This window comes from Condylura cristata, unplaced genomic scaffold, assembly GCF_000260355.1.
Source record: "Condylura cristata isolate star-nosed mole 26May11 unplaced genomic scaffold, ConCri1.0 scaffold00025, whole genome shotgun sequence".
In the NCBI taxonomy this organism is placed as follows: domain Eukaryota; kingdom Metazoa; phylum Chordata; class Mammalia; order Eulipotyphla; family Talpidae; genus Condylura; species Condylura cristata.
Window position 1 is genome coordinate 28,625,362 of NW_004567126.1, and position 15,967 is coordinate 28,641,328.

General features: G+C 54.5%; 1 protein-coding gene across 1 annotated transcript; it reads right to left on the reverse strand.

Moving 5' to 3' along the window:
• Positions 1-1,049: 1,049 nt before the first annotated feature.
• CCDC94 (coiled-coil domain containing 94) lies at positions 1,050-15,141 on the reverse strand. The gene is made up of 8 exons (XM_004689341.2): positions 15,058-15,141; positions 13,683-13,783; positions 12,064-12,208; positions 9,847-9,981; positions 7,262-7,443; positions 6,456-6,579; positions 3,643-3,787; positions 1,050-2,696 (listed from the first exon to the last, which is right to left on the reverse strand). Exons 1-8 carry the CDS (start codon positions 15,079-15,081, stop codon positions 2,584-2,586), a joined length of 969 nt encoding a protein of 322 aa, XP_004689398.1. The 5' UTR covers positions 15,082-15,141; the 3' UTR covers positions 1,050-2,583.
• Positions 15,142-15,967: the final 826 nt, after the last annotated feature.

The window sequence follows — 15,967 nt, forward strand, 5'->3', positions numbered from 1 at the left end:
GCCTGTGGCTGTGGGCAGGCAGAGCCGTGGGGTCCCTGGGCCCCAATCCCTAAGCTGTGGGCAGCGGGGAGACATCTACAAGGGCCACAAACATTCAGGAGCCCCTGCTAAGTGCCTGGATAGCTACTGTGGACACACTGACATGATACCCCCTCGCAGAGCTCACTGCCAAAGGTGATCCTGCAGGTAGACCTCAGGTGACCCCCATTAACCTCAACCTCCTGTGGGAGGGAACTGTGGCTTGTTTCCAGCTAGCAGAACATGACGAGGATGACAGGAAGCCATTTCGGCAGCTTCTCCTTAGAAGTCAGCGGCTGGGGAGCTCCGTGTACACCAGGCACCGAGGGCAGCTTTGACCTAGACCTCGCGAGGAAGAAGATTTCTGTCCCCACAGGTAGTGAGCTTGGGAGAATCCTGCCCCAGCTGGGCCTGCAGCTGAGACCCAAGGAAGGCACCCAGACTCCTGTTCTTGTACGCTGCCAACACAGGAGCCCTAAAAACAATACGGGGGCAGGGTACGAACACGCTGCTCACGGCCCCTCTCCCCTCGCCCACCCCCTTGCCTCTTGCTGCAGGACTATCTGGCCCACCTCATTTGCTTCAAGTTTACTATGAGGTGTAAGGTTTCCTCTCTTCCCCCTCCCCAGCCCTTGCCGCAGCCTGTCACCCTATAGAGCTGTCTGTCTTCCTTCTCTGAGGTAGCCTGTGGCTCAAACAGAGCGGGCACATAGTAGGCGCTTAGTAAGTATCTTTGGCGTGAGCAAGTGAATAAACATGCCCTGGGGAATGTAAATGAGTTTGCTTACAAAGCTCAGCAAACGGTGTCACATGGAGGAAAGCGAGCTTGGCACCTGCCTTCCCGTGACTCAGCCAGCAGAGCTGCGGGGACAGTGTGAGCCCAGGAATTGGGGGGATGTCTTGGCTACCATCCACCTGGAACCTGTGGAAAGCAGAAGCTGGTATCCTGACGGGGCCAGCAAGCTTCCTCTGTCGCTGTGTTGACTGGCAGGGCGTAGTCGCCATTCGAGCCACTCCACTGTTGCCGAGCCACTCCACTGTTGCCGCAGATGAAATGCCTGTGAGCACAGCGATGTGCCAATAAAACTTTATTTACAAACACAGGCCAGGGAGCAGCTTGGGCCCGCGGACCTGTCTGCTAACCCGCATTTTAGAACGAAGCTGGGTTAACGTTAAGTCAGTAAAAGGAACAGGTGCACCCCATGGCAAGAACTTCAGAGGAAACACTCTGGAAGAGCCAACACAGTGGACAGAGGCCCAAGCTCCCCATCTTTTTTCACAGCTACCTAAGCTGATGATTTATTTTAACCGACTGACTCTCAGTGGGGCTTACTGCAGGCACGTGCCTGGTGCTGAGTTTGGGACAGTCAGCTAAGCTGTGCCGCTACCAGTTTAACCACCGGCACCTTGGCGAGGAGAATCACTCGTCACGCCTGCCAATTCCCGCGGTGTAAACACGCCTGCTGCGCCCATTTAAGCCGCAAGTCCAATGCTGTCGTTTGTACCGGCAAGAGCTATGTGCCTGCCTCAGCCTCCCAGCTGGCAGCATGAGCCGACCTGGGCCCACTGCTGTCGGCTGCCAAGCCAGAGACCTCAGGTCCTCTCCTCCCGGTCAAGGGGCCACTGTGGGAGGCCCCCCCGTCTGCCTAGACCCTCTCAGGTAGGTTCATCGGTGCTCCCCTAGCAGAGGATGCCTCCAGAAAGCAGAGTCCCAACGCAGGGGCTTTCATCTCCTAAACACTGACTGTGACAGACACAAAGCCTGGGTCGCAAACGCCAAATGGAAGCGCGTAGGTGAGGGGGCTGAGGCAGGAGAGGAGGGGGCGGATCGCGGGGCCTGGGGGGCACACGCTGCAGCCTAGAAAACACCGGGGCACAGGGGGGCGGAAGGGACGGCACAATCACACATCCGACCCTGCGCATGGCGGCGACAAACCATGCACACGAGGTCATGACAGGCCGGACCTCTGTGACCGTGCACGATGAGGAAATCTCCTGGCCACCCATTTCTCAGAATGAGTTCCCACCGGTAAGTGACGCCAGCAGCTGTACAGGGCCAACACCCAAAGACCCTGAGAGCAGGAGCACGGCTGTCAGATGTACGGGTCCCGTGACCGCATGAGTTATTTACTCATGGCCGTGAAGGAGCTGTTCCGCCATGAAGGAGCTGTTCCCAGCCACAAGTACTAACAGCGTTTGTGACAGTTTCTGGGCGTCAGAAATCAGAGACTCCGTGCCACAGTTCTGGGGCTCCCTCCTCAGACTCCGGCTGAGGCTGGAGCCCGTTAGGGTGGGCGGCTCATTCACATGTCCGTGACGCGGTGACGCCTGCGGCCTGACGAGGACCAAGTATGCTGGAAACTCAGAACTGCTCTGGGGACCTGAACGTGAGGCACCATGAACGAGGGACCCCAAGGTTCCTGAGGGGACAGGAGGGAAACCAAGCCCCGTGGCGTGGCTGGAGTCCTCATGTGTCCTTTGCAGCTCTGTGCCAGGCCTTGAACCCCGACTGCCAGCTGGGCCCCACATGTGAGTCCTGCCCCAGCATCCCAGGCGAGGGTGGGCTCAGTTGCTGCCACTGCTGTCTTCACTGTCTGAATAAGCACCCAGCTGGCTTAGGGAGGACGCGCCCGGGTTCTGGGGGGCGGGGTCTGCCACCTGATCACTCTTCATGGAGCCTAGGAGGAAGGCAAGAGTTAGCCAAGCACACCTCAACCCTGCAGCCCACGTGCCGTGGCCAGCCCACCAACAGCTGAACCCAGAGCGCAGGGCTACTGACTCTGATTTGTTCAGGGTGCAGAACAGCCGGGCTTTCTGGAGGGAAGCTGCGGCTCGGTTACCGGTCTGGACACTCACGCCGTCTGCCCAGCAACACCCCCATGGAAGCTGACCCATGGGGGTCCAACCCACTTCTACCAAACCGAAGCCACTTCAAGTTGAAAGGAAAACCAAACACCACGGGATAAGAGGGGCCGCGCCCAGCCCCACCCACTGCACCCCAGGAACACTCTGGGTAAGTGGCTTTGCTCTCTGGCCTGGGTCTCATCTGACCAGTAGGTGCTGTCTGGTCGCAATGGCTCATGCATGCAACAGCTCACTCAGGCCGGGGCTGCAGCTGACCCTCACAAGGTGCCACACAGGCATCACACAGTGGCTTAACTGGCGGGTCCTCACAGGGTAGCAAAGTTAGGCTGTGGCTGCACCACAGCCACAGAACACGTAGAGGAGGGCGGGGCTCTACACCTGGTCAGGGGTGTGGCCAGTCCCTCAACCTTCTGCACTCAGCTCCAAAATGGCAGAGGTCAGGCCTCCCTGATATGAAGCTATCCACAGCCAGGGAGTAACCCACAGGGCGGAGCAAACCTCTCCGTCTCACCTGCTGCTTCCCTCAGCCGTGATTCAACAGATCCACTGTTCTGCTCCCCACTCTGCCTCTAGTGAGTCCACTCACCCCCATACCTCTGGCCTAACTCCAGCTCTTGTATGCATAAAGAAAAAAATAAAATTCTTAAAAAAAAATTCTTAAAAAAAAAAAAAAAGGCAGAGGCACTGCTGCCACCTAGCAGCCACCCGCGGTACTGCGCTGAGCTTCAGCACTCCCCCCACCCCCCAACCCCAACTCACCTGGGGTGGGAGCTGCCTGGCCCTGCTGGGTGCTGCCATTCAGCGCTGTTTTCTTCACCACAACCAGGCCCAAGAGTTGGGGCCTGCTGCCAAGGGTGCCGACACTCCGCTCCCAACTCTCCACCTTCCTCTTGGCCTTTGGGGTCTGCAGGGCGATGAGGTAACAGGAGAGAGTGGCCGCAGATCCCACTACTTTTCTGACCTCCTGCTCCTAGTCCCTTTTGAACTGAGGTCTCGGCCACCCATTTTCCCACTGTGATACTGACCAAGTCTCCTTTCCACTCAAAACTCCTCTGTGCCCCCTACCAGATCAGGCAGCTCCTCAGCAATATCACTGGGGTCAGTGTCGGCCTGGACTCTTTACTCCTCATCGACTTTATAACAAAATGATGTTGCACAAAATGTTATTGAAGGACCTGCCTGAGATAACCACCACGATGTCCATCTAGATAAGGGCGGGTGGCAGCGTGGGGGAGGGACAGCCACTTCTGCTAAGGCCATTGAGGCAGGTCTCATCTATGAGGTGACGCTGGCCAACATCACAACTAGGCAGAGGCGTTAGCAGCCACTCGAGGAGGTGCTGAGGCAGAACAGTGACGCGAGGGCCTGAGGTGGGAATGAGCTTGGCACTCTGAGGGGCTGGGGGGGGCAGTCAGTGTGGGGGTGAGGACACAGTGGTCGTGGTGCTGCCCGAGGGCTCAGTGAGTGGTGAGCAAGACAGACAACTGGGGGGCCAGGGGTGACAGAGACATGGGAAGGCAAGTCCAGGGTTTCTCGCTGGCACCACGGAACTGACACGTCACTCACGTGACAACGGCCCAGCCTCAGGACAGGCTGAGCACAGAGAGTTACACCTCTGCTACACACTTGCCGTGCTGGCTGTACTCGTTACCACTGCACCCATCAGGGAAAGAGCCGTGTGAAGATACACTTTTGTAAGAGTTACGGGGAGGTCTGAAAGGTCCTGACAAAGGCATATTGTGCACAGCAAAGCAGAGGTCGCCACCAAGTTACACGTGAACAGGGTAACTAGACATGCTGGGGGAGAACGTAAAACCCAGACTGCTTTGAAAGCGGCTTCGACTTAAAAAGAAGAAAGAAAAAGAGGACATTTTAGGGCCCTCCCTGGTTGTGAACAGGTTAAAGCACAGCACTGTGAAGCTGTCCACAGCCACTGCAGCTCAAATTCGATCCCCGGCCAGGAAGGTGACCCACATGGCGCAGCAGACCTCTCCTGTCTCCCCGCTGCTCCCCTCAGCAGTGTGTTTCAGTCAATTCTCCTGTTCCGCTCCCTACTTGGTCTGTGGTTGTCTCCCCTCAACCCCCACACCTCTGGCTTGTACCCCAGTTCTTGTATGCATAAGTAAATAAATCTGTAAGTAAAAAATAAAAATACCTAATTGCTACAAACATGACACAGAGATGCAAAGTGAGCACATGCTGCTGGAAAAATGGCGCCAACAGCTCGCTGGACACAAGGCTGTCTGTCACTACCCTTCAATTTGTAAAATGCAGCAACTATAAAGTCTAATAAACTGAAATACAATATGACAAGGTACAACTTTATCCTCCAAAAGCAAAGCTTGACTCAATATCCAGAGCTAAATGGGGGGCATTTTTGACTACAAGTCTGCTCTCACTTCCAACGCTTAGAATTCTCCGTGGAAGAGTACAGCCTCTATAAAGACCACATTTTCCAGGCTCCTTTGCAGAGGGACGTGGTGACGTGGTTCAGCTCATGAGCAGGAGCATGTGCAGAGCCAAGAGCTGAGTATCCCTGATGCCCAGCCCCTTCCCGATGGTGCATCACAGAGGCAGAGACAGCACTTGGACATTACGTGGTGGCAGAACAATGACAAGGTGTCTGGGTGCCTTCCCTGTTTGGGGGGTTGTGTGCACAATTATTTCGAAGAAAAGGAACGTCTGTGTAATTGAGATCACTTACTTTGGGTCTTGTACAGTGGTTGTGCATTTAGCTAACACAGATCAAGAGTATGTTTTGAAGTAAAATGTTCCTGGGGTGTCTGTGTTACATCTGTTTTCCCACTTTTACTTCCTTCTTTAACACATCGGAGAGGCAGTGACCACCCTGGATAAGACAGCTACGATGGCAAATGCTAATTGCCTTCCCTCCCCCTCCCCCAGTCTGCCAGTGGGCCAGTTAGCATATATGCTATACACCTCCCAGTGTCCCTTGCAGCTAGATGTGGTCACATTACTGAGTCCAGTCAATGGGATGAGAAAGGAACACAGGACCTGGGATTGCAGGCACTCCAACACACACCCTGACTTCCCCAGTGGACGCCAGTGGTCTAAGTTAGTGTGACCACAAAACATAATCAGTGCTCCAGGAGCAGACAGAGTAAGCCACTACATCTCTGAGTGACTGCATGGAGCAGACAGAGTAAGCCCTAGATCTCTGAGTGACTGCATGGAGCAGAACTGCAGGCTGTCACCTCGGGCTGTCATGTGACTGAAAAATCAGTATCTGTGTTCTTATGCTGCCTGTTTCAGCAGCTAAAGCAGCAGTCCAATTACAGACGAGTCAGGCCCACCTCACTAGAGTCTAAATCTCTTTTTACTGAGGATGGGCTAACTTAGTGACTTGCTGTTTTCGAGAATAGAGTTTTACTGGCACACAGCCATGTCCACTCACTCACACAGGGTCTGTAGCTGCTTGTGTGCCCTGATGACAGTCATGCTGTGTACAAGTCTTGCAGACCACCTGGCTTTCAGGAACAATGAGACCTAGCCTGAGTTACTTTGTCTCTGCTTAACTTGAGAACACGTGAAACAGGCGCAAGGCCACTCACCTCGTCCAGGATAGCCGTGGGGTTCGGCCGGAGGACCGAGCGGGGTGGGGCAGGAACGGGAGCATCCTCCTCAGAGTCAGAGTCTTCCAGCAGTCTCCGTTTCCTGGTTTCTTCCACCAAGGCCCTGGAGGATGAAATGTGGGGTTTGGGGATCAGTGCCCAAGGTCCCCCCAAAGCTAGGTATCTTGATTCAAGTCCCTTTTCCTGATTTCAATGGGTGGAAAATAGGAATCATGAAAATTCCTTTTTTAAAGAAAACTGTTCTTTGTCTCTTGAGAGCAGTGAGTGTTAAGTGCCTTGATGCAGGACCAGCCTGTCTGGATTTGAACCCTAGTTGGGTGACTTAGGTGGGGGCCCTGCCTGGACCTCCCTGAACTTTAGTCCCCAAACCATGGTGATGACCATGCCAATCGCAAAATAGACTGGGCACCAGAATGTGCTCAGCGAGCACAGACTCAGCGTCAGTGGTCTAACCGGCAGGGCCACTAGGCACCTACCATGCGCCTGGCCCCAGGGATGCAAAAGGAAAACAGCCCCGTAAAGAGGGAGGAGACCATAAAGCGGAAGGGGGAGAAGCAGCAGCTATTTCAGTGGACCTGCCTGTTCTGCTCCCCACATTTCTCTGACGACTCCTCTCACCCCTGCACCTCTGGCCTGCACCCCAGTTCTTCTACACAAAAGAAATGAAATAAAAAATTTAAAATAAATCAAAATTGTAAAAAAAGGAATGTTCCAGAGAAGTGAGACGGGGAAGGGAAGGTGACCCGCACTGCAGCCAGCCCCGCTGCCCCGGTGGCGCGACTCACGCCGTCTCCCTCTCGTCCTCCTCCTGCTCCTGCTTCTGCCGCTCCTCCTCTGACAGGCGATGTTGCCGCAGCATGGCCTCAAAGTCCACGTGGGCCTGCCGCTGGTTCAGGTCCTTGAGCTCCTGAAGGTTCTCCAGAACCTCCATCTCCAGCTTGGAGTCCTTGGTTCGGTTCTCCAGCACCTGGCAGGCGGGATGACACAGCGCTGAGTGTGCTGGGCTTTCACTCTGGATGTCCCCCACTGGCCACGGTGGCCCCGAGGGGCAAAGGCACCTGCTCAGGGACCCCCTGTCCTGCCTGGCCTCTGACCCCATTTCACAGATCAGAACACTGAGGCTGGGGAAGGGAGGTGATTGCCTCAGGCCACCGGCCGGTAAGGACAAGCCCGGTGACCAGGCGGAGCATGGCTCCTGTGAGCACAAGCAGCCCCGCAGATTTTAAAGGACAAGCCGAGTGGGGGCTCTGTGCCGGGCCCGGGCCGAGACGTTAACAAATAGTGTCCCCTAGCCTGAGCGACAAGCCCCGTTTCACAGAACAGGAAACCGAGGTGCAAAGAGCGGGTGATGGCCACCCAGGCCTCAGACGGGGGCAGGCAGAGCTGGGCAGCGGTCCTAACGGCGGCTTCCTGACTGGAATCTTGCTTCAACCTTCTGGAAGGTGGAAGTCACGCGGATTTGAAAATACATCCGCAAGTTCTCCGCTGCTGCTCCCTTTTAGAAGGGGAGTCAAAGCCCCTCCCGAGGGCGGGCTGCCGAGTGACGTGCGGCTAGTGACGAGCACGAGCGAGGACACATGCACTGCCGAGTGCGGGCTAACGGCACGGTGGCTTCCCCCCTGCGCTCTGCAGGCTCACCGACGAGGGAGCCTGGCGGGCCTTCTGCTTTTTTCCCTCTCTCCCCTCCCAAGGGTTGAAGGAAGGGATCCATCCTTACTGTTCAGAGCCACCAACTCCTGCCCCTAAATCAGGCTGAGAAGGAAACAGCCAGCTCCTCCCTCCTCCTGGTGGTTTTTCTTTCCCACCCCAGTTTATTTTTTGTTTCCCCTCTACCCGACCTCTGAAGCCATTTTATGAACTGTCATGTGCCACTGAGCCTCCAGGAAAAATAAAAACAGGCAAAAAAAAAAAAAAAGGAGCCCACACTGCTGCTGGCCGGCGTGAAGCTGCGGCCTCCCGTCAGCACCCACACAAGACCCATCCTGGAGTCGGCTCCTTCGGCCCCAGCTGCCCCTGCAGAGCAGACGAGCCCCAGCCCACGGCTTGACTGCAGTCTGGCGAGAGACGCCAAGCCAAGGCCACCCAGCTAAGTGGTCCGGGTGGGACTCCTGCCTCAGAAATGATGATAAACGTTTGAAGCTGCAAAGCTGTGGGCAACTTATGCAGCAACCGCCAACTAGTGCCAGAGCAACGGCCCCTTGTGCCGGGAGCAGCAGCGACCTGAGGAGCACATGGAAAGCACTGCCCCCCCAGTGTGTGGGGCCCACAGCAAACCCCGCCTGACCCATTTCCCTCCCTGCTGCCCTGGGCGGCTGTTGAAACAGTTGTATCGGCTCTGACAAACTTTGCTCAGATAACACAATCGACAGAGGTGAGAGGGTCCAGGGACAGGTGACGTGGGGGTGGGTGGAGTCGGGGGAAGCCACACATCCTAATGTTTCTGAGAAAAACAACAAAAATGTCCAATCAAAGATGAAAATAAATTTAAGGAATAACAATACCAGTAGTAACGACTATGGAGTACTGAACGCTGAGCCCTCAGACATTCAACGCTCAAGGGTGTGAGGCGGGTACAGGCATGCGGCCGCCTCACAGAGGGGCGTGCGGAGGCAGAGAGGCCCAGTGCCCGGCCAGGGTCACACACACAAGAGCACTCTCCATCTGATTCCTAGCCTAATCCCTACTGGCCTAACTTAGCCTAATCCCTACTGGTCAAGAAGACCTTTTAGAAAGCGGGGGACGATGACGGCAGGAGGCACCTTGTGACCGGAAGTCCCACTTCCCGCTTCCCATATTCTCCTGCAGCCCAACAGTGTGTCACCAGCTTAGTGGCAATATGAGTTCACTGTCTTGGAGTCTGTGTGGGTCAAGAGTCTGGCACAGCATGGCTGGGGGCTCTGACACTCTCACCGGCCAAAATCAAGGGGCTGTGGTCTTCCCTGGGAGAACGGGGTCCCCTCCTGAGCTCCTTCAGGTGCCTGTGGGGCTGAGCACCCGTTTTCCTGCTGGCTGATAGCTGGGGGCCCCTCTCTGTTCCTGGGGGCTGCCCACGCCTCCCGGGCATGTGGTCCACTGTGCGGTGCAGCTCCTTCACACCCCGATGCCCTGTCTCCAACTCTAGACCCAGACGAAGGGGTCCAAGTGGCAGGGCAGGCCCACCGGGGCCTCCCTTTCGTGAGGTCGGCTTGCCGAGGCCTGCTCCAGCAGCCTGACCTCAGCAGCACCTCACACACAGCTCCTAGGACCCCGGCTGCGGGGCCGGGCCAGTGGCCTCAGGAATTCCTCAGGGTCCTGCCGCCCACGGACCCGAGGTGAATGGGGCACCCAAACTGCCACCACGATGTGCCCCCGCACAGGGTGCCCGGCTCACCTTCATGGGGTTGTTCAGCTCCTCATCCTCCCGCTCCTTCTGCACCCTCTTCTCCTCCTCCTCCAAGAGCTTCTCAGCCTGGAAGTTCCGGGTGGCTCCGTGCTCCATGGTGTAATCTGTGTTTTCAGGGTCTGTCTGGAAGGAAGGATGGACAGAAGTCAGCTCCTATGCCCTGGTTAGCGAAGGCTTCTGCAGTCATGAGGCACTCTCTTTAAGTTTCTCTCCCTCAAGTACCTTCTCTTTCCCTTATCTTACTGTGTGTGTTAGCTAGTGTGGTGCTTTCCAGGGTTACTGCTCCCCCTTTTGCAAAAACACTCAAACCTGCAGCGCGGACTGCAGATGCTTCCCCACCTATCTCCTGTAACCTTCCACCCTCGACATGTTTGCGAACAGTCTCCAGGCTTTTCACCTTACATGTACGTATGCCTTGCATTTACTCCCTGTTAGCGTAATGTAATATATAACCAAATAGGTACAGTGCATCCTTTCGTATGTATCTATGAAATAGAAAATGGTATCATGGGTTAGTCCCTAGAACAGAAAAAAACATCTGCAAAACAACTGACTATGAATCACGTCTGGAAGCTTCCAATGTGGGCTTCTCTTGTGACAGATGCACAGCGAAAAAGTGTGGTCACGGGGGGGGGGGGGCGCAGAAAGGACCTCTCTGTGCCATGTCTGCAATTTCTCTGAAAATCTAAAAGTGTTACCAAATAAGTTTATTATCAGAAAAGAGAGGAGGAGGAAGAGTGCACCCTGTGTGCACGTGAATACAGAACAGGAGTTCTGAGAATGAGGTAAGACACTGTTGCAAGTTTTTGCTTCTGTGCAGCAGGGCTGGTGGACAGAGGATGCAGCATTCGCCCTGCACTGCTGTTTGAACTGTTTCCTCTGCACGCACACATAACCAAACTTATCAAGGAAAACCTAATTATTTAATCGCCTGAAATTTTTCACTAGAAGGCTAATTGATAAAATTTTGCCATAGTTCCTCTAGTCTTTAAAATAAGTATTGTCTACAAATAGCCCAAATGCTCATGAGTAGATAATACGATGTGGCATATTCATACTGTGGCCATGGAAAGGGGGGCTGCTCTGACGCTTGCACCCACGGAGGGACCCTGAACACATGACGCCCAGGAAGAAGCCAGACGCACAAGGCCACGTGGTGTGAGTTCACTGACGAGAAACAGGCACAGCCACAGAAAACAGGGAGGGGATTAGTGGATGTCAGGGCCCAGAGGACGCAGATAGGGGGTTGATGAGAAGTTCTGGACTTAGGGGTGGTAGATGCCATTAAATTTTACCCTTTGAGGGGCCTCCCTGGTGGTGCAGCGGGTTAAAGCACTGCACCAAGAAGCTAAAGCCACTTCCGCATGAGTTCGATCCCCACCTGCCCGGGGAGGTGATCCACATGGCGTGGCAGACCTCTCCTGACCCGCCGCTGCTCCCCTCAGCAGTGTACTTCACCTATCTGCCTGTTCTGCTCTCCACTCTGTGTGTGGTGAATCCTCTCATCGTCCCTGCACTTCTGGCCTTTACCCAGTTCTGTATGCATAAATAAATGAATCTTTAAAAAAAAAAATTTTTACCCTTTGAAGGGTGAATTGCATTATATGTGAAATATGTCTAAATAAAGCTACTGTTAAAAAAAGTAGGCAAAATATACAATTTTAAAATGTACTCTCTATTTTCTTATTAATCAAACTGTATTTCTTAACCAAAGGTAAAAGCTTATGGCAAAAAAAATACTCAAAACACTAAAGAAGCATAAGAGAAAACTGCCCCAAGTTCTCCTCGTCCTTTTCCTAAGTCCTTAGTACCACCCCTTGAGGTGACAATGACAGGCGCGCACACGATCTCCGCTGGGTATGCAGGGTCCCACGGCAGTGTATCATCTGCGCAGGAAGCCCTCATTGCTGCACCTCGAGCTGCCTCCAGCGTCTTCCACTACACACGCTGTCAACGCTCAGCGCTGAGGTACACTGAGGAGGCGTGTGACGCCATGAAGCCAGATGGAGAGCCTACTGCACACCTAAGCCGAGCCCTCCCTGGCCTGAATGTTAAGTGACACACTGTCCTCTCCCAGAAGCTGTCTGCTTCATGGGAAAAAGGTGAAGTGGGATGTCCTGCAGCAAGAGGGTAAGGGTGGGAGCGGCGGGGACCCCCAGCCTCAGCGGGGGCGGGGAAGGAGGGAGCAGCCTGGCTGCCACCCACCTTGAAGGTGATCTCCGCCAGGCAGCGCGTGCACTTAATGTAGAAGCGGAAGATGGGCAGGCCCAGGTAGGCCTCGTTCTGCACCGTCTCTTTGCGCGCGTTGAACTTCTTGCCCTTGTAGATGTACTCTCCGCATGTCTTACACCTGTGGGGGGACATGAGGGCCAAGTCATCGTGGCGCCTGGCTCCGGCCAGTGGGATGCTCTGGCCGACTGGCACACGGCCGCTCGTGTCCTCCCTTCCCGAGGGCTGCCTGCTCCGGCACATGCATGACTCCCCCACTGACAGGCTCTTCCAACATCTAACGAGGTGAGCCAGGGGAGTCACACTCCCAGCAGACACCCTGGTGCTCTTGAGGCATCTGGCCCCCCACAGGGATGAGTCTACCAAGAGGAAAGTCAGGAAAGCCCCGGAGCAAGGGGAGCTCATGTTGTCCTTGCTGTGGTGCTCCTGCTTGGTCCCGTGCTCCCCAAGCCCAGCACACCAGCCTCCCAGCTACCGGGCGAACACCCCCAGTCCGGTCCCACCTCCGGACTTTTGCCACCGCAGTTCTCACTGCCCAGGTCACTCTTCACCCTTCAGATCTGCAGTTCCACTGGCATCTGCTGGGTCATCTCCCCAACCACCTCCTCCTTCCCTGCTACCAACTCACTTCATCTGTCTGCTGCCAACTGACTTGTTCCAGTACGCCTGGCAGGACTGCACGGCTGCTGTACCATACCATCCCCACGATCATGCCATCAACCCCGGGGTCAGGGACTTTATCAGTCTTGCTCTCCGCAACAAGCCTGATGCCCAGCCTTGGCCCTAGTGTATAACAGGTACCCAGTGACTGACTGCTGAATGAAAAAATCAAAGGCAGGGTCCTCCTTGGTGGCACAGCAGGCGAAAGCGCAGCACTATGAAGCTGGCCGCAGCCCCTGCAGCCCGAGTTCCATCCCCAGCTGGGAGCTGCCCCACAGGTGACAGACCTCTCCTGTCCCGTCCGCTGCTCCTCTCAGGTATATTTCAGTCAGTGTGCCTGTTCTGCTCCTTACTCTGTCTCTAGTAAATCCTCCCAGCCCCCACACCTCTGGCCTGTACCCCAGTTCTTGTATACATAAATAAGTAAATCTTTAGAAAAGAAAAAGTTAAAGGCAGGCAGGAGAGAAACAACCAGGTAACACTATGAAGGTGTGTGGTGGACGTCAGCGAATAAAGGTGTTTTGATTGCAGGTGTATCCAGTTTCACATTCAGCGTGTGCTGACTAGCAGCGCTGCTCAGGTGCAGACGGCACAAGCGAGGCGGTCCCAACAGGCTGTGCCGCGCAGCCCAGTGCGCTGTACGGCCCAGCCTGTGTCCTAACACGCTATGATGTCGCACAACACCAAACAGTGCTTTTCTCAGACCATGTCCCAGCGTAAGTGTCACATGATTAAGGTCTCCCAGCAGCGCCCCTGCGCCAGCTGAGGGCAGGAGGATAATCCTGGGTGGCGAGAAAAGCAAGGTCTGCAGTGGTCCCTGGCTCTCTGGTCAACATGTGCCAAGGACAGCGACCCGGGCTGAGCACGGGTGACGAGTCTCTGTACACATGAACACCGGGGCTGTGTGCCCTGTCTGGGCCAGGGGTTGTGCTCACCTCATGTTGAAAGGGGCCATCAACCGTACCACGTACTGCCGGTCTTTGGGGAGCTTGAGTTTGGGGATCTTCGACGGGTCGAAGTCAGGAGGGTAGTATTTCTGTGGGAAGGAAAGGAGTGTTGGGGAACCATGCTGAGACACAGGCTGGTCTGGATGCCTCCACTCTGGCTATTAATTATCCCGTCAGTGCCTGTTTCCTCAGCTGAAGAGTGGATAGCCATCCACAAGGATCTGATGAGCAGTGCCTTGCACACAGAACCACTGAGTTATGGAAATAAAGATCGCCTCATTTTGCTGCACTTTGCAGCTATTATGCTTTCACAAATGCAAGCTGCTGGCAACCCAGAGTCTAGCAAGTCAATCAGCACCATTTTTCCAAAAGATGTGCTCACTTTGTAGCTCTGTCATGTTTAATTAAGGGATGTACATTTTTAGTTCTAATGCTACTGCATTCTTAATAGACTTTAATATAGCATAACCATAACATTTATAAGCACTGGGAAACCAACAAATTTATGTAATTCGCTTCACTGCAACAGGCTGGAACAGAACCTACAATACCTCTGAGGTGACCTTTTGATGACTCCCAGGTGGAGCCTCAGCATGGGAGAGGTTTCACAGACAAGAAGTCCAGCATACTGCACTGAACAGTGCGGCGAATGGGGCTGGATTCCCAGTATAGATGTTTAAAGGATAAGGGCGGTGAGTCTGAGGATGTCATCCATTCCACCTCTGCATCCCGGGCTCCTGGCAAGACCTTGAAATCCTGGTCTCCACTAACAGGACTGGAGCACAGTTCCTTTCTAGGGCACACACCCTGCTGGGGGTGGGGTGGGGGTTTGGGGGCCTCAGAATTTCATCCTTGCCAGAAGCGGAATCCTGCCATCCCAGACGGCTCCTACTCTCGCCTCCCCAAGACATCCAGATTTTCCCTTCCACAGAGTAGGGTAGAGAAGAGGCGGCCATTGATATGGTTCCCTATCAGCAGAGCTTAAGGAACAGTGAACCCAGGCAGGTGGGGCTTAACAGCGCCCCGTCCCAAAGGCGCTGCTATGGGGGTGCAGGGGGAAGAACTCCCAATATTTTTAAGGAAGTCCCAGCCCAAGGGAAGTAACCGGGTTAATTCCTTGGGAAAACCCTTAAGGGAAAGTGAGTCAATATCTCAAGCTCCGCCCCCCGCCAGGTGAACGTGGGACGGCTTAAGGAAGGTCCCGCCCCCAGCGGAGGGTGATTGGGAGGGGGTGGGAAGCCCCGCCCCCAACGGAAGGCCGTTAGAGACGAAAAAGGTGTCCGTAGTTCACGGGAAGCCCGCCTCGGCCGGAGCTCCGAGATCCCTAGCCCCAGGCAGAAATCCCTAGCCACCGAACACTTACGTTTAAAACTTTCCGTTCCGACATCTTTGCCTCCTGCTCTCCACGAAAGCACGAGAGAACTGGTTAGGTTCGGTGTTTACCGAATTCCCCGCTGTCCCTTGTACTTCCGCTGACATCACTTCCGTCCATCGACTTCTATCATTGGCTGCAGCTGAGTATCTGGCCTTTTCATTGGCTCTTATTCCGCCTGTCAAGGTCCGAATACTATCTTCCTTCCGGAGTTGCACTTCTGTAGTGAGCAATAATGGTTCCGGAAGCTGTCTGAGTTTCTAGAAGCCCAGAGGAGGCACTGCGCCCCTGGAGGTCGGCAGCGACGGGTTAAAGTTTTGTAGTAATACAAGGTGGCTGCTGGTCGCAACTTTCCGTTTTCCTTCATTTATTCAGCAAATAAAGCGCAGTGTCGAGTGCTAACCAACCCCAAAGACGGAGCTCCAAACCTACCTCCCCTTTACACGCCGTCCAACTCCCAAATGTCCCCCCATTGCCTAAGTTGCCCCCTTCAAACAGAAAGTCCCACCTCATTTTCTTTTGTAAATGTTTGTTCTTATCGTATGTGCTCAGCCACAAAGTACATGGCAGGGAGCAAGACATAAAATTCCTGCCTTGCTGGGGAGCACTGGGTATGGTGGGACAAATGGACAATAAACACACAAAAAGGAGCCTTCTCAGGCCTGGTAAAAGACTTGAACACAAGAAAATGGGGTGGCATTGGAAAACTTTAAATGGTGTGTGACTTTCCTACGTCTGCTATAGCGAATTACCACAGACTCACTGTCTTAACACACGTTTATTATTTTGTAGTTCTAGAAGTCGGAAGTCTGAAATGGGTGGTAGAGCAGGTTCCTTCTGGAGACTCCAAGGGAAAATCCATTTCCTTCATTTTTCCTGCTTCTGGAGGTGCCACATTCCT

What these genes read in the sequence shown, in the direction of transcription:
- CCDC94 (XM_004689341.2), bottom strand. Translation starts at nt 15,081, where the DNA reads ATGTCGGAACGGAAAGTTTTAAAC. An exon ending in ATGGCCCCTTTCAACATGAG is followed by an intron (nt 12,209 to 13,682) that starts GTGAGCACAACC and finishes GTCCCCCCACAG; the next exon opens with GTGTAAGACATGCGGAGAGT. An exon ending in GAGGACGAGAGGGAGACGGC is followed by an intron (nt 6,580 to 7,261) that starts GTGAGTCGCGCC and finishes TTCATCCTCCAG; the next exon opens with GGCCTTGGTGGAAGAAACCA.